Consider the following 23,460-nt stretch of genomic DNA (forward strand, 5'->3'; position numbering starts at 1 on the left):
GAGCCGCCCCGGCCAGCGAGCGAGGCCTGACAAAACGGTGACAACTGGGAGCCGAGGGCCGGCGGACCCCCGCAAGCGCGGAGCGGGGGCACGGGAGAGGAGGGCCTCCTCGACACGGACGGACGGGACCGTCGAACCGGATGGCGGCCAGGCGGCACACCAGCCCCCCGCACCACGCGGGATCTCACCGCCAGCACCCTCCAGGCGCAAGGGCGGTCCCGCATGGGGGGAGGGGAGGCGCCAGGCACAGCCACACAGCCGGGGACACGCCACCGCGCGACTCGGCCACCCCTCACACGCACACACCGCCTCCGACGATGGGGGTGAACGCCAGGCCCTGCAGCACCACAGGCCACACCGTCGCAGCCATCTGACCCCCGACCCCAAAGAGGGCTCGCCGGCGCACGCAAGCGACACGAGGCCGCAGCGGGCCGCGAGGGGGCCACCTGCGGGGGCATGGCATCAGACCGCGGGGGGAGAGGCGCCAGAGGCGCGACGGGGAGCCGCGGGGAACACCTCGGGCCAACAAAAGCCGGGTCCTCCCGGAAAACGGACACGGGATGCCACCGCCACACGCCCGCGCGGTCCCGTGGCACGCCTGGGACGCCGGCAGCCCGCCTCCAGCGACCCCACGCGTTCCCCGACGCGCACCTGAGGCCCCCCACCGGGGCCCACAATGCGACACCGCCAACGCTCTCGACACCGGGCACCTACTGCCACCGGCTTCCTGGGGTCTCCATCCACCAACATCCGAGCCCCTGGCCCCGGGGGCCGCCACCCCGCGGGAACGCTCCCAAAGCCGATGCGGCCGAGGGGAGACCCAACGGGCCCAAACCCGTGGCCCCGCCGCCGCCACCCTCGCCGGCGGCGACCGGCCAGCGGGCCGCGGACAGCCCAGGGCGGGAAGCGAGCAGAGAGCCACCCCACGCCAGGGCCACAGGGGCAGCGCGGGACAAGCCACACGCAACCCCAGGGGCCCCGGGTGGTAAGCGGAAGGCCAGACAACACCAGAGGCATGCGAGCGACCGCAGGGCCCCTCCGTCGGGCCCGTAAGGCAACGGGACGCCCGGCCCTGGCCCAGCGGGACCCTCCCCCGACACGGGGGGGAGGCGCGGGCCACGGCAAGGTAGAGGCGCGAGAGGCAGCGTCCGGCCCCCAGCGGAAGGGGCCGGGAAGAACGAGCGACCATCGCCACCTAACGCACAACAACCCAAGCCATCCGCGTCGTCAGCAGCGTGGCTACCGACACGCACCAGGAAGAGGGAGGAACGGCGCGGCAAGCGGGGGATACGGCACCCCATCACGTAGGCACGTCCCTCTCGGATCGCTAGAGAAGGCTTTTCTCACCGAAGGCGAGCCGCACCCCGCCAGCCCCCACGTGCGCCTCTCACCGGGCACAAAGGGCCCCAACACCAAGGGAGCATCAACCCAACCCGGGGGACGAGCCCGAGGATGGGCGGAGGGGTCTGCGGCACAGGTAAGGAAGTCACCTGCCCCCCCACGGACGCGCAGGGGGCACCAGAGGCCGGCCGGGCGAGGCCACGGGCCGTGGCAGCAGCAGCCGGTGCTGCGCCCAACGCTTCCTTTTCCTCACCACCTCGACCCCCCAGAGGCTCCCGCACACCAGGCAGCACACACCAGCGAGGAGGCTGCAGCGGCACACCCGGGAGAGCGCACGCTGGGGTGGCAAGGGAGCGACACCACCACTCGGCTCCAGGCGCCTGAAAGGCAAACGACCCGGACCGCTCCAGGAGCACCGCACAGAGCCGAGCAGAGCCGGACTCTGCCGGACGAGCCCCACACCACCGCGGGAGGGGGCCCGCCCACGCCGTGACACGCCGGCACGGCAGAGGGCGAAGGGTGTCCGCCACGTCCGAGGACCCCCGCCCGGACCCCCACACCAGCGCACCTCCAGGCGGCACGAGGCAGAGGGAGCGGAGATCGAGCCGGGTTCCGCACCCCTGGCCTCTCCCACCACACCGAGGCAGGGGAAAGAGGAACCAGGAGCCCGCAAGACAGAACGAGAAGCTCGGCAGCATTCGCCATGAACGGCCGTCCCTCGTCTGTAAGCGGCTTAGGCCCGGCCCGGGAGAGCGCCACATCACCACATCGGTCAGTCGCGGTCTGGAATTGTGACATCACGCGAGGCACAGGGGGTCACGCCCGGCGAGGACAGCCGCCAGAGAGGGGGTCCGTCGCAGCCTCACCGGCCCCTTGCCTCCTCAGCGGCGGTGGCCAACCCCAGCGGAGGAACGCCTGACACGCACACGCGGCATGAAGCCGCTACTACCGGCTCAGTCTCAGGAAGGGGTCTCGTCAGCCACCGCTACACAACGGGCCGCCTGCGGCAGAGAGCGGACACGGGTATAGGACCCAGCGCCCGGCCTCACCCCCGCCGCTCTCGGGGCAAATCGTAAGCCGGAGATGGCAGCACCGTCGCAGGGCTCAACCGGGATCGCACACCGAAGCTGCCGCACGAACCCAGGCAGGCAGCTCGGCCGCCGGATGGGCAGGGGAGACGCAGTCCGACGCCAGGCCGCCGGCAGCCCGTCGCGCTCTCCCCCTGCCCCCCAGACGCGAACCCAGGGGCCCAGCTCTCCTGGCGACGGTCGCCAGGAGACAGCGTGTCAGCACCTACCTGCAGATCCAAAATGACAACTGCAGGCGTACAAATGCCCTTCCAGGGGACAACGGGGACAACCTATGCGACACAGCCACCCCCTCAGATGGGGGCCCGGGTCACAGGTCCCCAAAAACATACCCATCGACGACAGGGCGTGCTCCTGTGGCCACCTGGTCGACCCAAGGACTTAGAAAAGCAAACACACGCTCACAGTCCCACCAGCGGCCACGACCGGGTCCCCTCGTGCGGGCGACGAGTGTCGGGCCGGGAGCCCCGGGCCTCGCAGCCCCGTCAACGGCCCCGATCCGGTCCCCTCATGCGGGCGACGAGTGTCGGGCCCGGAGCCAGCCCCGTCGACGGCCCCGACCTGGTAGCCTAGTGCGGGCGACGAGTGTCGGGCCCGGGGTCCGGGGCCTCGCAGCCCCGACGACGGCCCCGACCTGGTGGCCTAGTGCGGGCGACGAGCGTCGGGCCCGGGGCCTCGCAGCCCCGACAATAGCCCCGACCTGGTGGCCTAGTGCGGGCGACGAGCGTCGGGCCCGGGGCCCGGGGCCTTGCAGCCCCGATGACGGCCACGACCGGGTCCCCTCGTGCGGGCGACGAGCGTCGGGCCCGGGGCCCGGGGCCTCGCAGCCCCGATGATGGCCACGACCGGGTCCCCTCGTGCGGGCGACGAGCGTCGGGCCCGGGGCCCGGGGCCTCGCAGCCCCGACGACGGCCCCGACCTGGTGACCTAGTGCGGGTGACGAGCGTCGGGCCCGGGGCCTGGGGCCCGGGGCCCGGGGCCTCGCAGCCCCGACGACGGCCCCGACCTGGTGACCTAGTGCGGGTGACGAGCGTCGGGCCCGGGGCCTGGGGCCCGGGGCCCGGGGCCTCGCAGCCCCGACAATAACCCCGACCTGGTGGCCTAGTGCGGGTGACGAGCGTCGGGTCGGGCCCGGGGCCCGGGGCCCGGGGCCCGGGGCCTCGCAGCCCCAATGACAGCCCCGACCCGGTTGGTGGCCTAGTGCGGGCGACGAGTGTCGGGCCCGGGGCCCGGGGCCTCGCAGCCCCGACAACGGCCCCGACCTGGTGGCCTAGTGTGGAGGCAGTGATAAAGGGAGTGCTGGTCGACCCCATGCACTCTAACGGTACTCCAGCAAGGTGACATTCAGGAGCGCGCAGACACCTAACCACCCCTGCAGCTGCCTGCCTGCTCACTTGCAAGCCTCCAGGCCCAATCTCCGAGCAGCACACGAGCCAGCCAGGTCCCAGCAGGGCTGGGACTCTCCCGCCTGCAGCTTGGGGACTTTGTCACACCCTGTCCCGGGCTCTCCACCCACTCGCTTCCCCTTGCCGGCTCCGGAGCACTCTACAGCTACAGCAAGGCTGCCTGCCACCAGGTGGAGTCAGACAGCCAGCACCAAGGAACAAAGGGACAGCACGCCGGATGCATACGGCCGGACAATGAATCCGAGAGAGGCAGGGAAATGTGTGTCATCTCCTCCCTCCCTCCCTCCCTCCCTCCCTCCCTCCCTCCCCTTGCAGGGGGTACCGGCTGGTCCCGGCCGCCAGGTCGCTTGCCTTGCCTTGCCTTGCCTCTCATTTATAACCAAACTGTGTTGTGACTGTTACTGGTGAAATGTGAACATTTTGTTTTGATTGGGGAGAATCGTGTTGGAGTAGTGAATGACCACGCATCTGCTGTGACAGCATAAATCTGACCTATCAGCACATTCTTGGGGGAAGGGGGGATACACTTGGTCACACACAGGTAAAGGGAAAAGGCAGCCAGAAAATAAAAAGGAACCACCAACATCGAGAGAGAAAAGGGAGGGAGGGAGGGAGGGAGGGAGAGAGAGAGAGAGAGAGAGAGAGAGAGAGAGAGAGAGAGAGAGAGAGAATGAGAATGAGAACTGAAAGGAAGGCAAAAGTAAGAATCAAAAAAAAAAAAAAAACAGGAACACAAAAACTAGGGAAGGAGAAAGACAACATAAAGGGAAGCAATGGAAGCAGTAGGGGAAACACACACACACACACACACACACACACACACAAAACAAACGGCCAGAAAGACACGAGTGAAAGAGATGAGGGAAGAAAATAAATCCAGAATGAGACCGCGAGAGAAAAGGCTCTAGGAAAAGGGAGAGAATGTAAAGATGAACAATGTCGAATAAAGGTGGGAGTCAGAAGTGAAATTCTTTGAGACGCAGGGGAGTGGGAGAAGGAGAGGGGACAGGTCAAAGGAGAAAGCGAAAGAAAGAGAGGAAAGCGGCGGTATTCAGCAATCAAAACAGAGAGAGGGGGAGTCTAAAAGGAAAGGAGAGATCCAAGAAGAAAGAAATAAGGAAACATCCCTAGGGAGGCAACAGATTCCCCCGCCTGGACGGAGCAAGAGAGCACCTAGAGAGACGCACACACAGTGCAGTCCCGGCCCGGTCGGTGGAAGGACGGTTTGTGCATTTGTGCAGCGCCGCGCGACCGACCGCCCGCCCGCCCCGCCCCCCCGCCGCCGCCGCCGCCGCCGCCGCCGCCGCCGCACGGGCCAGCAAGCCAGAAGCCCGACTGTGTTTACTGCGCCTGCGCTAAACCGACTGTTTCCCTCCCTCCCCCTCCCTCCTTTCCTCGACCCCCCCAAACTCCACGCCAACCGCCACCCCGAGGCCCCGCGAGACTTGAGACTAGTTTACATGCGGGCGCCATCGCGGGCGCCATCTTGGCTTGGGAATAATGGCGTACAGCCACACCCTCATTCCTTTCCCAAGCCATTCCCCCTAACCTGATATCAGGGGTAATGGAGACTAGTAAGTGCTGGTACCAGATTCCACCGAATCCTAACCCTGGACCCGGATGGTAAAGTGCAGACATGGCGAAATTGTCACGATGTTCTGCATTCTTGGGTCTTTCAATATTTTGAAAACAAAGAGCAAGCAGAGCAGTTTGAAGTGCAGGAACCTGATTGATCCTGTCCACTTTTCCGACACCGAGTTAACGTGTTAGCATTTCAAAGTGAATTGTGGCTAGCTACCATGATGACAGCACGCTAAGCTGAAACCGCAGGGAGCCTCAGGGCTGAGAAATGAGGCCTCTGACCATGGGCAATGAGGTCCTGTCTTCTGGCTGATAGTCTGGGCGTGCGAGATCACCCCAGACATGTGTAAGGTTTATTAAGGAGTCTTTATTAACCAAGCTTGGTGATAACAGAGCACTCTATAAATAGCAAGTCACAAGTCCATATTGCAACCCAATCAATCATAATTCAAGCAAACATAATTCCAAAAAGAACAAATGGTCATTACCCTTAAGTACATTCATTCACCTTAAGATCTATGTCCCTGCTTCCCCAACATTACTGGTCATGCTAGGACACGTGCAACACATAATCTGACACACTTAAAACCTGCAAACATTCACCTTTCCCTGGCTTCCCTGCCCACATCCCACCACTGCTAGGCCACACCTCTCCTGGAACGCCTGATTGTGCACGGCCCAGAAACAACATTAGCATAGCCATTGTCTCATCTCAGCAGTACTCAGGGACCGTGCGCAGGGGATTACCTGTGCTGGGTCGGACAAGAGTCAAGGTAGCTGAGTAACTGAAGGACCTGAGCAGAAAGCGCAAGGCCCGCTTCACGCGCCTTTTAAAGGGCTGGTGAGGGGAGTGGTCACAAACAATGCAATCCCGTCCCCTCTCCGTTGACAGGTGAGCACAGGCAGGCAGGAGCAAACAGGTGGGCGGTGCGGGGGAGTGGCTGAGGATGAAATTAGCATTCCGTTGCTGTTAGGCCCCACCTTCAGGGCAGGGTGGGGGGGGGAATACAGCCACTTGCCCACTATCAATGGGTGCTGGCTATGACGGACCGCACCCCGTAACATTCCACACTTCTCTTGTAATACCTGTCAGTCATGTGTAACATCCAGCCATCGGTTCACTCCCTAATTGGCCTCCGGCTGCAGCAGAGCTGTCTCAAACCCATTGCCAGGAGTCTAATCCATCCGCACTGCACACAAATGCCCTGGTTGTCTTTTAACTAGGCAAGTGTTTTCACTGCTGAAGTAAAGCAAGTAATGGCAGGCATCCTGGGACTGGTTTATGTCAAATATTGCTAACTATAACGCTGTGCCAGCATCGTTGCCTATTCTCATTTTTTTTTTGAAGATAAGTAGGAATGAGGAAGGTGACAGCGCAGTGGCTCATTGACTTCCATACGACAGGATTCCATACTTGTGCTGGTTTATATCCAATACAAGAGGTAAAGAAATTGCAAAAGGTAATACAAGAGGTCCTCGCCTGGAATGCGCCCTGGGATCCCGTATGGGCGCCGGTTCTAGTCCCAGCAGCTCCATTTCCCTTCCAGCTCCCGGCTTGTGGCCTAGGAAAGCAGTCGAGGATGGCCCAAAGCCTTTGGACCATGCACCTGCGTGGGATACCCGGAAGAAGTTCCTGGATCCTGGCTTCGGCTCAGCATAGCGGTCACTTAGGGAGTGAATCATCGGATGGAAGATCTTCCTCTCTGTCTCTCCTCCTCTCTGTATATCAGACTTTCCCATAAATAAATAAATCTTGAAAAAAGAAATTCAATGAATATGTCAAACAGGAAATAAATGAAAGTGGACATTCTTAATCATAAATTAAGAATACATTGGAGGAAATTAAAAGTACAGTGGAGAGTGTACATAGCAGAATGAAGACAGCAGATGAAAGAAGCTAAGATTTGCAAGATAATCCATGTCACCAGGGGAAAATAATCAAATATCCGGAAGCAGACCTGGGAAAAGCTAAAAAGTACAGAAGGAGATGCTGTATTTCAACATGTGTAAAATGAAATAGTAAGGCAAAATTCCATGCTTTGTAAAACATTAGAAAACAACATCCAGGTGGGGCAGAGAACTCCCAACAGGCTTGACGAAAAGTGACCACGACATAAGATAATCTAGCTTTCTTCCATTGGGAAAAAGGAAAAAATTCTTAATTGTGAATGTTGAAAAAAAAAAAGCATTGACGTGTAAAGGAATGCCAGTTACATTCACAGCACACCTAGTATACAGTAAACTCTACCCACCAGAAGAGAATGGAGTGACTTATTCCAGATTCTAACAGCAAAAAATTGTCACCCCAGGATAATCTACCAAGAAAAGTTTAACTCTCCAAAAATGAAATAAAATTCGTCCACAGTAAGGAAAAGTTAAACGAATGTCTCTCTTTCGAACATGCCCTACAAAGGATACTGACACATGTTCTGTTGACAGAGAAGGGGAATAGCACCCAACCAAACAAAAGGCAAATGTGCATCCCAGTGCAGTAATGGAAGAATGCATCGACGCACAACCCATTGCTGCAACAACAGGGCTATGTAACTGTATGTCAGCACGCAGTGCTGCATTCTCACTTAGGGATAGCAAGGCCAAGACAGGCTGGCCCCAAGCAGCTCCTGTTTCTGATGGGGAAGCCAGGGTACCGGGCAAATTACCATCCACGCACATTAACCAGGAGGCTACATGGCTTAAAATCATCAATCATCTAATTGTTACTTACAGGAAATATAACTTATCAAGACAGATAAAAATCTCACTCAAGGATTTTGATTTTTTTTTTAAAGTTTTGTCTCTTCAAAGCAATGTTTTCCTTTATTAAACTCTTAACTGACACTAAAGTCATTATGCAGTATCATTTTGTTCAAGATTCTTCATTTGCATTTCTTCAGTGCCGCATTAGTGATTCAGTAGCATATTCTTTAACTTCATGGTGTTGTAAATTTCTATTTTTCTTCCTTCCTGTTGTTGCTTTGGTATTGTGGTTTTTCATTTACAGCGATGTCTAGTAGCTGTGTAATAGAGGCAGTCATTTCCAGCTATGAGGAGACAATGCAGTACAATTTCTACATCCAGTTCAAAGACTCCTGATGAAACTAATTATACCTTGACAATAGGATGCTGGACTGCCTGCTATTGTCCATGTCTGCAATGATGGATATATGACTATTTATGCACAGTTAGAATATAGGAATAATATGGGGGAATTAAGTGGTAAATCCCAGGGCCTCAGAACAGTAGCAGAAAATGGCAATAAATAAATAAATAGGTTACAGAAGCCATTGCTCCTTACGATCAACATTTTCCGGAGTTGTTAAATGATACTTACACCTGGTTTCTAAACTTTCACTTGGTCTTAGATTCCTGAGCACAAGCATCTTGGGGTCCTGGCTTGTAGCCTCATTTCTCCAGCATCCGCTCTAAGATGGAAGCTGATTCCATTGTGAAGGACTCCCAGGATGTGCAGTTGGACCTCCAGACCTTTTACCAGGGATATGGCTGGCCAGACTCAAAAGACCAAACAGCCAGGTCACATAGAGGCCACAAAGCACAGCCACAATGAGAGCGTACATTCATTTCACAGCTGCACCCACTCTGCCATGCACACAGTAAACAGGCAACTCTTCCATCCCATTCTCACCAAAGTAAAAAGCAGGTCAATTCATACATCGTCATGTCTTTCCCCTTTTTTATGATGTATTTATTTTTACTGGAAAGGCCAATTTACAGAGAGAAGGAGAGACAGAGAAATATCTTCCACATGCTGCTTCACTCCCCAAGTTGCTTCAGTAACCAGAGCTGAGACAATCCAAACTCAGGAGCCAGGAGCTTCTTTTGGGTCTCCAACATGGGTGCAGGATCCCAAGCTCTGGGCTGTCCTCTGCTGCTTCCCCAGGCCACAAGCAGAAATCTGGAAAGGAAAATGGGACAGTCGGAACATGAACCAGTGTTCACATGGCACCCTCACGCATGCAGGACACGGAGTCACTGAGCCCACATGCCAGGCCTGACCTTATCATTCCACCTTATTTCCCAGCAGAAACGCAGTCAGAGCATGCCTGCTGCTACAGATTTCTCGCTAAGTCCATGAAAGTTTTAGAGCTAAGTATGCCCTTGCTAACATTATAAAGGATACATAATGTCTACTTGATCAGAGAGCAGACGCATAAGGAGTTAGCTGGACAGCAGGACAGTTAGAAATGGTTCTGCCCTACTGTGCCATCAGGGATGCCCTCCAAATCCATTGTGCCCCCGAGCAGTGCTTGTTTGTGATGGGGGAAGCCAGGCTACTGGGCAAACAGGTGCCTGTGATAGAAGCCGCACTTGGAAGAGCAGGGCTATGGGAACAGAGCCACCCTGGGTGTTAAAGAACTCCTGGGTCAGAACCACAGCACCTATAGGACTGAAACTAAAGAGCCCTTTGCTCTGCCCCGGCTTCCGTGTAAATATTGGGTCAGTGACACTGCAGGTAAAACAATCAATTACCATTGACATACAATGTCTTTGTTTTACTAGTCTCATAGTCCGAATGCAACGAGGTGATGGGGAGTGACCCCCAAGGAGGCACTGACACAGCCCTTGTTTCTGCTAGTCCCTTATGTAGATAGGCCCGAGATTCACTGCAGCTTTGCAAAAAATTCATCCAGCCCATGCCTTGCTTTGCTCCCCACTCCATGCTCATGTTTGTGTCCAGCAGGCACCTCAGGGGCCAGGACACCTGTCCTGTGTTCACTGCCTGCACCCCACTACCTGGCCATCCTCTGCGAATCCATTCACATTTAGTTAAACTGACTTGGTGATGAAAGCAATATTCTGATATAAATTACTGAAAACTATCCACATATCCACAGCCAACGTGGGGTGCTAGCAGCAGAGGAAAGCCTAGCCTGCTACGCCATGGCACTGGCAGCAAAGCATCATACTTTTATAAGCCAAAGTAATGATTTGGGGATATATCACCAATATGAATCACAACATCAATGAAAATCTGCTATCATTATGGAAATAAACAGTGAACCAAGCCTCGGAGCTAGTGGTTAAGATGACACTTGGAGCAGCTGCATCCCATCCAAGTAACACTCTGAGCTGACGCTCAGCCCGCTTGCAGCTCACTGCTGAGGAAGACCTGGAGAGGCAACAAGTGAGGGCCCAGCAGATCAGGTCCCCAAAACAACTGGGAGCCCAGGTGTGGCTCTTCACTCAGCCTTGGCTACTGTGAGCATTTGGGGTGTGGGGCAGCACACAGGGGCTCTCTCTCACGTGTCTGTCTCTCAAATAAATCAAACAGGAACCTGGCATAACCGGACACACTTATTTATGAAGTTGTATACACAATTCTAGGTAAGAGAGAAATCAGTCTAAGGGTATGAGCAAGGTATAAGGAAATGAAGCTTCTGCAGCAAGACCTGACGCAGCTCCGCAGCCCGTCCTGGGAGCACATCACGCAGGAAGCCCAGCATCTCTCCAGGACTGACGCAGCTCCGCAGCCCGTCCTGGGAGCACATCACGCAGGCGGCCCAGCATCTCCCCAGGCCTGACTCAGCTCCGCAGCCCGTCCTGGGAGCACATCACGCAGGAAGCCCAGCATCTCCCCAGGCCTCGCACTCCGCAGCCGCCTAGGAGCCTCACCAGCAAGCCAGCATCTCCCAGGCCTGACGCGCTCGCAGCCCGTCCTGGGAGCACATCACGCAGGAAGCCCAGCATCCCCCAGGCTGACTCACTCCGCAGCCCGTCCTGGGAGCACATCACACAGGTGGCCCAGCATCTCCCCAGGCCTGACTCAGCTCCGCAGCCCGTCCTGGGAGCACATCACGCAGGAAGCCCAGCATCTCACTCTATGAAGTCCTGCCATACCCCAGTCAGTTTAGGAGTGGTCCCAACATTTCTCCTAAACAAGGAACCCTAGCAACATTCTGATGGAGCCGCCCTGTCTTCCAACTTCAGATGTTCAAACTGAGCAGACATTGTGTCTCTTTCCCGTGCAGTGAACAGAGTGTTTTCTCCGGCGCAAGCAGCAAGCCTAACTATTTCCTCCAGAGACTCTTCCTTACTAACAATGTTCTATCCGGGAGCTCCCTCTGCCGTGACGGCCTTGGTGTCTCAGATAATGGAGACTTGACACTAAGAACTAGAGTTCCAACTGGTAAACCACATCCAGAGCCTCTTTGTTTTAATTAGCTGGCATGTGATGGTGCAAAACAACTTGGGACTACACAATGAGGATGTGTTAGTTCAGATCGCATCTTGGGCGCTTGAGAACTGCGACCCTCAATCAGACGTTCACACTTTTAGCTCTCAGTTATGACCATCTGATATAATAACACTTAACAGACAAAAAGCATGCTATGTATATGGGAGCCTTTGTGACTCAAAGACATTGCAGTGATGCAAAATAAATGCTTTTAGATCAATGAGCATGCCAAAGCTTGGAATAGATTATTTCTTACTGGGACTTAAAGAATGAATCTGGAATAGTAGATCTGAAGCACCATGCACTGACCTGTGTACAAAGACTTCCCATGGGCAGGCTGGGTGGCTCCACAGTCGTCCCACCATGCTCTGGTTGCAGGCCGGGTGGCTCCACAGTCATCCCACCATGCTCTGGTTGCAGGCCGGGTGGCTCCACAGTCGTCCCACCATGCTCTGGTTGCAGGCCGGGTGGCTCCACAGTCGTCCCACCGTGCTCTGGTCGCAGGCTGGGTGGCTCCACAGTCGTCCCACCATGCTCTGGTTGCAGGCCGGGTGGCTCCACAGTCATCCCACCATGCTGTGATCGCAGGCTGGGTGGCTCCACAGTCGTCCCACCATGCTCTGATCGCAGGCTGGGTGGCTCCACAGTCGTCCCGCCATGCTCTGATCGCAGGCTGGGTGGCTCCACAGTCGTCCCACCGTGCTCTGGTCGCAGGCTGGGTGGCTCCACAGTCATCACACCTTGCCCGGTCACAGGCTGGGTGGCTCCACAGTCATCACACCTTGCCCGGTCACAGGCTGGGTGGCTCCACAGTCGTCCCACCATGCTCTGGTTGCAGGCTGGGTGGCTCCACAGTCGTCCCACCATGCTCTGGTCGCAGGCTGGGTGGCTCCACAGTCATCACACCTTGCCGGGTCACAGGCTCCTTGCAGCTGTTCACACTGTCTGTGATGCTCACAGTCTGGTCTTGCAGCAGTCCCTACATCCATCACAGCCTTTGGACTGGGCATTTCATTGAGCAGACTCCTCCTGACAGACACAGGAAAATGTGGAAATTCAAGTTATTATGGCTGCAACCCAAAACTGACATTTCATGAAAACAGGCTGCCTTCATTGACTCAGGCACCGTCAGATTATTTTCATACATCAGTATCTACAAAAACTCAACAGCAGTGGGAGAGGAACACTTCAACATACGCAACTAGGCACCGTGGCCTGATTCTCTATGACAAAAGTTCGTCTTCCTACAGAATCACTACTAAAGTCAATGCTTTTGGAGCAAAGTGTTGTATCTAGATGGCCTTTAAAATGAATGCAAATCCCGTGAACGTGTTTCGAAGCATGAGAACTGGATTATGCTTATTAAACAGAAGTTTATCTTTTGAGACAGAAGCCTGCATTGGTCCTGCTCCATCACATAATGTCTGGCATTTGGCTCAAGCACTGAATTATCTCTGGGTTTAAAGATATTGTGGTAGTGCTGTCTCTGAAACGATATCTACCTCTCAATCCTTGCAGATTCTGAAAATTTAATTTTGTGTGTAACAGTGTGCCATTTCACATGTACGAATGATATTCTACACTTATTAATTTTTTCGACAGATATTAGTATTGATATTGATCAGCTAAGACAGACAACAGTGACAGGTGCGGTGGCCTAGTGGCTAAAGCCCTCACTTTGAATGCGCCAGGATCCCATGAGAACACAGGTTCTAATCCCGGCAGCTACACTTTCCATCCAGCTCCCTGCTTGTGGCCTGGGTGGGAAGTCTGGCCCAAAGCCTTGGGACCCTGCTCCCTGTAGCAGACCTGCAGGAGGTTCCTGGCTCCTGACTCCAGATCAGCGCAGCACTGGCCGTTGTACTCACTTGGGGAGTGAATCATCACCGGAGGATCTTCCTCTCTGTCTCTCCTCCTCTCTGTATACCTGGCCTTGTAATAAAAATAAAAATAAATATTAAAAAAAAAGGGAAAATAGTGGTAGTCACAAATAAAAGCTAATGATAACATATTTTTCCTTTATAATCCATAAATTGGCCCCAGCGAGATAGCGTAGTGGTTAAGCTCCACGCCTTGCACGCACCGGAATCCCATACGGTCGCCAGTTCTGATCCTAGCGGCCCTGCTTCCCATCCAGCTCCCTGCTTGTGGCCTGGGAAAGCAGTCAAGGATGGCCCAAAGCCTTGGGAAACTGCACCCGCATGGGAGACCTGGAGGAGGTTTCTCTCTCCTCAGCCGGCAGGAGAGGAGTGTAGGCAGGGTAGGGGTGGTTGGGGTGGACGGGAAGGAATGACCCATTATTTCTATAGATGTTCTCCACGCTCTCGTCCCATTTGGCAGTGCCTGACAGTTTCCTGCCAGGGAGTAGCGAGGGCTCAATGAACCAGCTTCCTGCCATCCACCAAGAGGCCTGGCTGGCATTCCTGGCTCCTGATTTGGGCCCCAGCTGTTGCCAAGAACTCAGGGGGTGAACCAGCAGATATAAAAATCTCTCTTGTCTCTGGGAAAAGGGCCTCAGGTCAGGCCTGATGTGGTAGTCTAGCAGCTAAAATCTCCATCTTGGCCGGTGGCCCTGCTTCGCATCCAGCTCCATGCTTGTGGCCTAGGAAAGTAGTCGCGGGTGGCCCAAGGTCCTGGGACCTGCACCCATGTGGGAGACCCAGAAGAGGCTCCATGCCACTGGCTTTGGACGTTGCAGCCGCTTGGGGAGTGAATCAACGGATGGAAGATCTTCCTGTCTCTCTTCCTCTGTGTATATCTGACTTGCCAATAAAATTTTTTTTTTAAAAAAAGGCCTCAGCCAGACACTAGCCATCTCCCCAACCCTGCCCGGCTCCAGACCAGGAAACTGAAAAGACACTGATGCCCAGGGACATGTCTGCACCAAACCACCAAGTCACATGTTCCACAAGTCTTTTAAGGAGGCACTTACACTATAAAGCAAGGTTTTGTTTGACAGTTGCTAAAAATCGTAATTTTTTTTTTATTCAAAAGGCAGAGTTACAGACAGAGGAAAGAGGGAGGGGGGAGAGGCAGAGGGGGGGAGAGGGGGTGAGAGGGGGTGAGAGAGAGAGAGAGAGAGAAATACTATTCTTCCATCTGCATGGCTACAGGGGCCAGGGTTGGACCAGGCCACCGAAGCCAGGAGCCAGGAGCTTCTTCTGGATTTCCTACATGACTACACAGACCCAAGTGCTTGGGCCATGCTCCACGGCTTTCCCAGGCCATAAGCAGGGAGCTGACTTAGAAGTGGAGCAGCTGGGACTCAAACTGGCACCCAATGAGATAACAGTACCGTAGGTGGAGGCTTAACCTTCTAATACCATGGCTGAGCCAGTTCAGTCAGTTTCTAAGTTCTTTTTTTTTTTTTTTAAGAGAGACAGAATTACAAACAAGACAACGTGGAAGACAACATGGACAAACAGGAACAGACTTAGGGTATTACGCCTGGGGATGAGAGGCTCAGGCTGGCTCCTGCTGGTGGCCCTCATTCCCTTGGAGCCTCACCCAAAAGTGTGAGATGAGGGGCACAATGGCACCACCTCCATGGGGTTCACAGCAGCATGAAAAATGGGGAGAGAGAAATGGAATGGCAGCCTGCCTTGTATCCACAAACACAGGATGTATGCATTCAAACTTTGAAGGATGTGTGTTGACAACCACTTCGGATGAGTCATTTTAGGGTGTCAATGTGAGCAGGGCTAGGAATCTGGGCTAAAGGAACTAGGTGTGGCGGGGAGTCTGTCTCTAGCAAAGACATTCCACTGAATCCCTGAGGACCAACCCAGGAAGCTCTGCCCTCCAACCAATCAGCCGGAGCCCTGACTAGATGGACAGGCGAGGGAAGGGTCTCCCTTCTTTCCCCTTCTCCCTCCCCCCAATGCTGGGACACCCCTTTCTCCCCCCCATGAGTATCACAGTCCCACACTCCTGGCCACTGGACAGCAGCTGCCTGCTGCTACCACTGCCTGGTTCTCAGGCTTTCCAGACTGCCCAATGCCCTGTCCTCCAGCACTGAGGCCTCCAGCCTGCTGTGCGATCTGTGGTGTCATGACTTCCAATGTCCCGTGGGCTAATTCTCTTCCCGTGTTCTGTTTGTTTTGTCTCTCTGAAGAGCCTGTGCCCCCAGCATTGGGGAAAAGACACTAACTCCAGCCCATGTGTACAGGAGACAGACAAGCCAGTGATGTTAGTCTGCCATCCCCCGAGAACCCCATGAGAGGCCATGGAGCCACCTGCTGTGAGGGACAGAAGGCCAGCACCTGAGGGAGAAGAGATGTGACCAAGCCAGGGAAGGCAGCAGGAGGGTGGCAGTGGCCGACATCCTCAGGACCCTCCCAGCTGGCATCAGAGCTGTGATGGGGTGGGCGTGGTCCAAGAGACAGGGCAGGCCAGAGACCAGCTCCAGGTGGAGAAGGGTGCGTGGAGTAGGCATAGAGAGAAAAGAAATGGATCACTACGATTTCTTCGAACTTACATAAAGGGTGGGAGTAGAAAGAGGGCACACTGTGGGAAACATGCTAACAAGTGGGCCTTGGTATTCCTCCAGAACGTTCCAGAAGGTTTCAGGTTTTCCCAGTGAAAATGCTGAGGGGGTGAGGGTGCAAGCCAGGGACAGGCAGAAAATCAGTTTGTATTTGCAGCAGAAGCTTCGTTTTATATTCATATAAAAGCCATATGAGATTTGTTTAAGAGCACATTCAAGGGGCTACCCGGCTCAAATCTAAGAATCCATTCCTTGCTCTTTTTGAAGGTTAAAGGAGACTTTGGGGAACAGGCAGAAGCGAGCCCGGCCACAGCTCTGAGCCTGCCTCACGCAGCTGGCACTGAGTGCAGAGGGACACCTGCCTCCTGTCCCACCCTCTCCGCAGACTTACCGGAAGTAGTCGCAGGATGCTGCCAGCAGGATTCTGTGGGCCGCGATGTGTCTCCCCTCCACCACGAGGATGACATCGAAGAGGATGCCGCTGTCCCGCAGTGCCAGCAGCCCCCGGAGCAGGGCCTGGGAGTGCTGTGTGCTGCGGTAAGTGTTGGTGCCACAGTGAGACTGCGAGGGCTGCTGCGAGGGCAGCTTGCACGGCTGGGTGAACTCCTGCTCCTCCGCCATAGCGACGGCTCCACGGGCACCCACCACACCGCCGCGGCCGGCCCGTCAGCTGCAAGGACAAGAGAGCCAGGCCGAGTGAGAGGACAGGCGGCATGCGGAGGGGGAGAGGGGAAAGGCCCAAAAACACCTGTCCCCCTGGGGTGTTCTAAAACAGGCTCAATTGGATAATCCTCTTCCTTGCAACTGCAGGCATCCCATGAGAATGCCGGTTTGGGTCCCTTGGGTCCCAGCTACTCCACTTCCCATCCACCTCCCTGCTTGTGGCCTGAGAAAGCATTCAAGGATGGCCCAAAGCCTTGGGAAACTGCACCCGCATGGGAGACCTGGAGGAGGTTTCTCTCTCCTGGCTTCAGATCGACACAGCACCGGCCGTTGTGGTCACTAGGGGAGTGAGTCATTGCAGGATCTTCCTCTCTGTCCCTCCTCCTCTCTGCACATCTGACTTTTCAAGAAAACTAAATAAATCTTTAAAAAACAAACCTTTACATCGATATGAAGATGGAAGTTGCAACATAGACAAATATTGGCACACTCCATCTTCACATGATGGAACAAGTACCAGGAGGTAAGGAATGGGAAAGGGGACTGTCAGGTTTGGGGGCAGGTTTTGCTCCTACCATTACACACAGCGCAGAATGTTGGCTCCCCACTAGATGGCGCCACTGCTGGTACGCGACCTTTGTCCTTATCTGCTCCAGTGACTTCCTAAGCTGCCTTTCCGGGGTCCACTAAAAGGAGTAAGAGAAGTTGGTGCCAAATTAGAACAAGAAAACAGGACAATCTTTTAACACAGAAGCACTTCTGTTGGTGATGCTAGCTATTACCATGACAACCTCCTCCCGGGCAAGTAATTGTATTTGTTGGACTTACATTCCTCATCCACTGGTTAGCAGACCAGTAACCTGGGTCAACGTCACAGTTCTAGTATAACTTACATTATTTACTTGTGAGATCCTTATGATCTTAGGGGACCTCTTAAGCCTGCAGAGGAGGGGATGATATTAAATGACACTTATCAGACAGGTTCGATGGCATACCCAGCTGCATAGGATATGGGGAACACTGTTTCCATGCATATCCGCAATCATGGCTGATGGCTCTTAACCAGCAGCAAGGAACCGCAGCTGTTTCTATCCAAGCCACTGGATTTTATTGTCATATTCTTAACCAGACTCATTCAAGACATATAGATATAGGTATAGATATAGATATATATACTCACATATGTGCGGGAAAGCCTTAGTCATGTCATTGGATACATTGAGGATGTGTTGAGGATAGCAGTGTGACAAGTGCACAAGTCACTGTACTCTAAGCCTGCAGCAGGAAGCCCATAGTGATTCCCTTCAAATGGGACTAAGCAGCCCAGCTTCTATCACCTTGCATGCAGCAGGGTGGTCTCCTCCAGCTCCTGAAATCCTTCAGCAGCCTAAACAAAACCATCTGTGGAAATTAGTAACGGCACTCAAAGCACGTGAGATTTGGCAAGGACAGGTTGCTAACCAAAGTGGTTTCTTTCCATTTACCACCAAGAAAAAGCAGGCAGTTCCTATATAGGAATAGATCATCAGGTTTGGCTCCCAGTACTAGGTGTTCTTTCTACCCTTGCTTAAATTCTAGCACTAACATTAATTTGTTTTTCCACACAGTCTTTAAATGTTTTAAGAGTCCATATATGTGGGCCTGGCGGCGTGGCCTAGCGGCTAAAGTCCTTGCCTTGAATGTGCCGGGATCCCACATGGGCGCCGGTTCTAATCCCGACAGCTCCACTTCCCATCCAGCTCCCTGCTTGTGCATCACATCAATCAGAGCAAGCACTTGTATGCAGAGCCCAGCAATTTGGAATTGACCATGTTGTTTTTGGAAGATCAACTACAACCTATCAATCAAAGACTTTCATTAAAGTGTGACTGGGAATATACCCCCTTTTGTGGTATTCCCGTTCGTTGGAATCAATCTTCATTACCTTGGGATAGCACAAGACAGCATTTGTGTGCCAGGAAAATGTTTCTGGTCAATAGTTCAAACTGGAATGAGAAATTGGATCCATTCTCAGGGAAGTTACACAAGGTTCCAGGTACCTGGTTTTGAGGAACATATGTTCTCTGTTCCTTTTTACCAATGGCTACTTTACGGGAGAGTAGGAATTATTATTTTGATCATACTTACATAATGCCTTTTTGCATTATATCTGCTTAGTGTGCAAGAATAGACCCAATGATACCAAGCAATGACGTAACATCACTACAGCGTTAATATGTTTATGCCTTGTAATTCACAACAAAGAGGAAAGGACAGAATAATTGGCAAGGTGAATGCATTCGTGGAACTCTGCAACCTCCTAAGAAACACCTGCATCCTGTCATGAGAAGAACCCTGATTCTGAAACACCAGGAGGCAAACAGGAGATAGGAATGGTCTCGGGGTTTTGAGAATTCCCAGGAAGGACAGTTACCTTCGAGGCATCCTGTGTACTGTCTACATAGAAGTGATAGGATTGGAATCCTGGGATTTTGCACTATAAACACTGTTAATTTTTAACTGATCCATATCAGAAAATAACCCACATTATGTATTTATATCATGTATATATTGATTTTCCCATAGATACTTGCTATTTACAATTCATGCTTACTTTGTTCAATGCACTTGCTGTTCATTCCAAGAGCTGGGCGCCCAACTGGATGTTAAATAAAAATCATTTCACCTTCCTTGGAGTCTCACAAGATTTTTCTTGAACTCTTACAATGCTTGGAAACCATTCACCTGTGAAGGAATTCATAGAACACATAGGAATTAGGAAAAAAACTACTAATACAAGAACTCCATTAAGAACTAAACAAAGAATCTAACCAGAATGTTTTCAAATATTAGTGCCAACAAACGTGCAAAACTTATCACTAGTGACCAGGGACATGGTAAAAAACAAATTGGTCATCTCACTTTATCTGGGAAAGATGTTATCAGAATCATTACAGACACACTAGTGGAGCTGTGGGGAGGAGGGAATCCTCATGTGATGGCGATAGAGCTACAAAGAAGCACACCCAGTGAGAGCAGCGTCAGCTTGCTCTAAAAGCTTCAATGCCATCTCCTCTGTGCATAACTGAGAAAGAGGAAAGCAGCCCGGATCCCTGTCCTCCTGGACTCACTGGAGCGTCATGCACAGCAGGCAGGGGAGGGAAGCAAGCCAGGTCTCCATCGACAGGTGAATGGATGAAGGAAAAGGTTACAAATACACGGTGGAATAGTACTCAGTTACAAGAGTCAGATCTTAGCATCTGCTGGAAAAGACATGGATCTGGTGATCACTCTGCCCAGGACGCTAAGCCAGGTACAAAAAGGCAAATACTGAAGGGTTCCTTTAGTGCATAGGAGGCGTTTTTAGAAGCTCATCAGAAATTACAATGATGATTACTAAAAGTAACTAAGTGTGTTGAGGGAAAGGTGACAGAAGGGCTCTGGATACTGGGGAGAAAATACAGTTAGATCAAAGCGTAGGGGCAGGTATTTACAGTAAGAGTTAGGGTGTTACCTGGGTGCCAACACCACATGTTGGAAGTGCCTGGACTTCAATCTAGGCTCAATTCTGGCTTCCTGGTGATGTGCACCTTGGCAGCCAGCAGCTCAAGCAGCTATGGTCCTGGATGGAGCTCTAGAAGCTGGGCTTCAGCCTGGCACAAACCTGACCATGTGGGCACCTGCACTAAAACAACAGGTGGAATATATCTGTGTATATGTGTGTGTCTTTCAAGTGAGTAAATTAAAAAGGAAAGTAAACAACAACAACAACCTTTCAAATGAGTAAATATAAAAAAGGAAACTGCACTGCACGGGGTTATCTCTCAGAACAATGCATCACAGCCCCAGACAGATGGTAAGCCTCAAGCAGAAGGAAAGTGACAACAATGCCTCAACTCAGGACTGAACTCTACACCAAGAAATCTCTTCAGCTGCATACATCAACCCAACGTCGATATTAAAAATGAGGTATTCTTTTTAAGAAAAATAGTAAGGGATAAAGGATGCCAGAATTAAAAAAAATAATAAAGATGATAATCTGTCTCAAACACACAGAGGCCGCTGAAGACATCATGGTGTAAATTAACTCATGTGTGTATTGAAAAAGGCACTTGGGCTAGTGTTGTGGTGTAACAGGTCAAGCTGTCACATATGACCACAGTGCCAATTCGAATCCTGGCTTCCTATTTCACTTTTAAGGGATTTCTTTAGTTTTTGAAAGGCAGAGTTACAGAGCAGGACAGCCAGATCTCCTGTCAGCTGATCCACTCTTCTCCAGGAGTGCAGCAGCCAGGGCCCAGCCAGGGCCCAGCCAGGGCCACCCCAGGAACGTGGAGCGCCATGCAGGTCTCCCACACAGGTGGCTGCAAGCACCTGGGCCTTCTTCTGCTCCTTCCAAAGCACAAGGATCTTATACAGTCTCCAGTGTTTAGGCTAGTCTACTCCACTTCCCATCCAGCTCCCTGATGTTTGCCTGAAAAAGCTACATAAGATGTCCCGAGTCCTCGGGCCGCTGCATGCATTCCTGGATCCTGCTTTGCCCTGGGTGGCCTTTGTTCTGGGGCCATTTAAGGAGTGAACTAGCACAGGGCAGACTCTCGGCCTCTCCCTCTCTGCCTGTAACTGCCTCTCCAATAAAGTAAAGAACTCGTCACAAGGAAATAAGGACAGAGATGCCCCGCTCCACTGTTCACCCCTGAATGGGTCGTGACGGCTGAGAACAGGGACAGGCAAAAACCAGGAGACTCCAACACGTTCTCCCATGGAGGAGAACCTAAGCACTGGGGCCATCTGCCACAATGTCCCTTTTTCATTAGTAGAGAGAGATCAGAAGTGGAACAAGCAGGACTGGAGCTTATACTCACATGGGATTTCAACATTGTAGGCAGGGGCCTAACACACTGCACCACAATCCCAGCTGCTACAGGAAACCCACGGAGATGCTTCAGAACAGATACAGAACAGCTAAAGGAAGTGATGTCATCCTGAGAGATCATAGGTATTTTCAAGTCTGTGCTGGGGAGATGAGAAATGGAAAGAGACTTAAAACCTTCCGTGACAATTTACAATGCAAGCCAGCACAGCTGGATTATGGAGGAAAAGGGAATAGAAAATATGGGCTTAGAAACAATGTGAAACTCTCCCTGCATTTTGTGAAAAGCCTCATTTACACCTTCAACTTGCTCAAAATCTCAAAAAAAAAAAAAAAAAAAACCTGTTCAGGACAAATCATGACCAAGTTACCGTAATCTAAACTTGAAGAGAAGATCTTGAATGTGGCCAAAGAAAGAACAGCACAGAGCATAGTAAGGTGCAAGCAGGAATGCATAGCAGCTACTTCCCATCACACATCAGGACACCATCACCCAGGGCCACAATCCCCCTCCTAGAATTCACTGCCCCCGGATCTCCTGTGAACTGGACACTCAAAGCAGGAGTAGGAAGCCAGCAGCCCCATGCAGAAAACAGGACATCACTTACTAAACCGACACAGCTTCCACCTGCACTGCACTTCGCAGAGTCCTCAGGGAACCGGGCAGTGCTGTCGATGTGCTCATCTCCAGCTGGGGCTCTCAGCGCCAGAGCCAGCATGTGGTTTCACACACCTCGCAGTGCACCTCCCCGGGAGCCTGTCACTGCACAGCCAGCACACACGGCCAGCTCGTCCAGGCAGCTCCTTCCCCTTCTGTTCCAGGAGCACACGCCAGTCTCCGGCGCCGCGGGTCTTCTGGCAGAGTGATCACTGACATCGCGCTGTCTTCCTCACCCTTTCCCAGCCAGAGGATGCAGCGCCATTGTTCTGCAGGTTCCGTCTGCATGGGGTGGCGCCCGCTGAGATGCACCGCTGGGTCTGCACTCACCACGTGGGGAGCACCACCCCACTCCAGGGCCCTGCAAAGCCCACAGGACTTCTCTCTGTCTCTCATCCAGCTCGCCAGGACGTGAAACCGACTGCACAGCCTGTGGATGATCCCCAGCAGAGACACAGAGCCTGGAATTCAGAGAGGAAATGGCGAGAAAGCACAGGAGACCCTGGAAGGACCCTTCCCAGGCGCTTGCTGATGACGTCATCGGGAGACTACATTTCCCAGGAGGCTCAGCTCTGGTTCCTTAGGAACCTAGTAATGATCTTGCTATCAGGATAGAGACCTAGTGCGTCAGAACTGGTCCTTATCCAGATAGCAGAGACGTGAGAATCCGGTTCTGTGTTGACTCAAATTCTTTTTTTTATTTTTAAAGATTTATTTCATTTTTATTGGAAAGGCGGATATACAGAGGGGCCCTGTTGACTCAAATTCTGACGAAGTCTGGATTTTGCTAAGGAGTAAAATTTTTATTACTCCTGAAATGCCTGTTCTTCAAGTCCTCGCCTTTAACACGCCAGGATCCCACATGGGCGCCGGTTCTAATTCCAGCAGCTCAATTTTCCATCCAGTTCCCTGCTTGTAGCCATGGAAAGCAGTGCAGACCAAAGCCTTGGGATCCCGCACCCGTGTGGGAGATCTGGAGGAAGTTCCTGGCTTCAGATTGGTTTACCTTTGGCTGTTGCAGTCACTTGGGGAGTGAATTATTGTACATAAGACCTTCTCTCTCTCTCCTCCTCCTCTCGTATATCTGCCTTTGTAATATAAATAAATATTTTAAAAAGATGTTCTCACACAGAAGATTAATTTGTGACTCGGCACTGGATTGAGTTGCATAATGGAGAACAGTGCTTTCGGA

At 52.9% G+C, this 23,460-nt stretch overlaps 1 protein-coding gene and 1 long non-coding RNA gene across 5 annotated transcripts in view; one reads left to right on the forward strand and one right to left on the reverse strand.

Annotated features, from left to right (window-relative positions):
- Positions 1-30, forward strand: part of LOC121162717 (basic salivary proline-rich protein 2-like) — a 4,666-nt gene extending 4,636 nt beyond the window's left edge. The window contains exon 5 of the mRNA XM_040989927.1: positions 1-30. This exon is cut by the window's left edge and continues 252 nt beyond it. Within this exon, the coding sequence (XP_040845861.1) occupies positions 1-30 (30 nt within the window).
- Positions 31-12,538: 12,508 nt separating this feature from the next.
- LOC121162716 lies at positions 12,539-22,837 on the reverse strand. 4 transcript variants are annotated; one of them, XR_005884846.1, is made up of 4 exons: positions 22,210-22,837; positions 20,252-20,417; positions 19,352-19,482; positions 12,539-12,638 (listed from the first exon to the last, which is right to left on the reverse strand). It is a non-coding gene; the product is annotated as an uncharacterized LOC121162716 (long non-coding RNA). The 4 variants fall into 4 exon arrangements; XR_005884844.1 differs by having other exon boundaries at positions 22,219-22,836; XR_005884845.1 differs by lacking the exon at positions 20,252-20,417 and having other exon boundaries at positions 22,210-22,817.
- Between the last annotated feature and the right edge of the window lie 623 nt (positions 22,838-23,460).

This window comes from Ochotona curzoniae, unplaced genomic scaffold (genome assembly GCF_017591425.1).
Source record: "Ochotona curzoniae isolate NIBS_2020 unplaced genomic scaffold, NIBS_Ocur_1.0 contig_535, whole genome shotgun sequence".
NCBI classification, from domain to species: Eukaryota; Metazoa; Chordata; class Mammalia; order Lagomorpha; family Ochotonidae; genus Ochotona; species Ochotona curzoniae.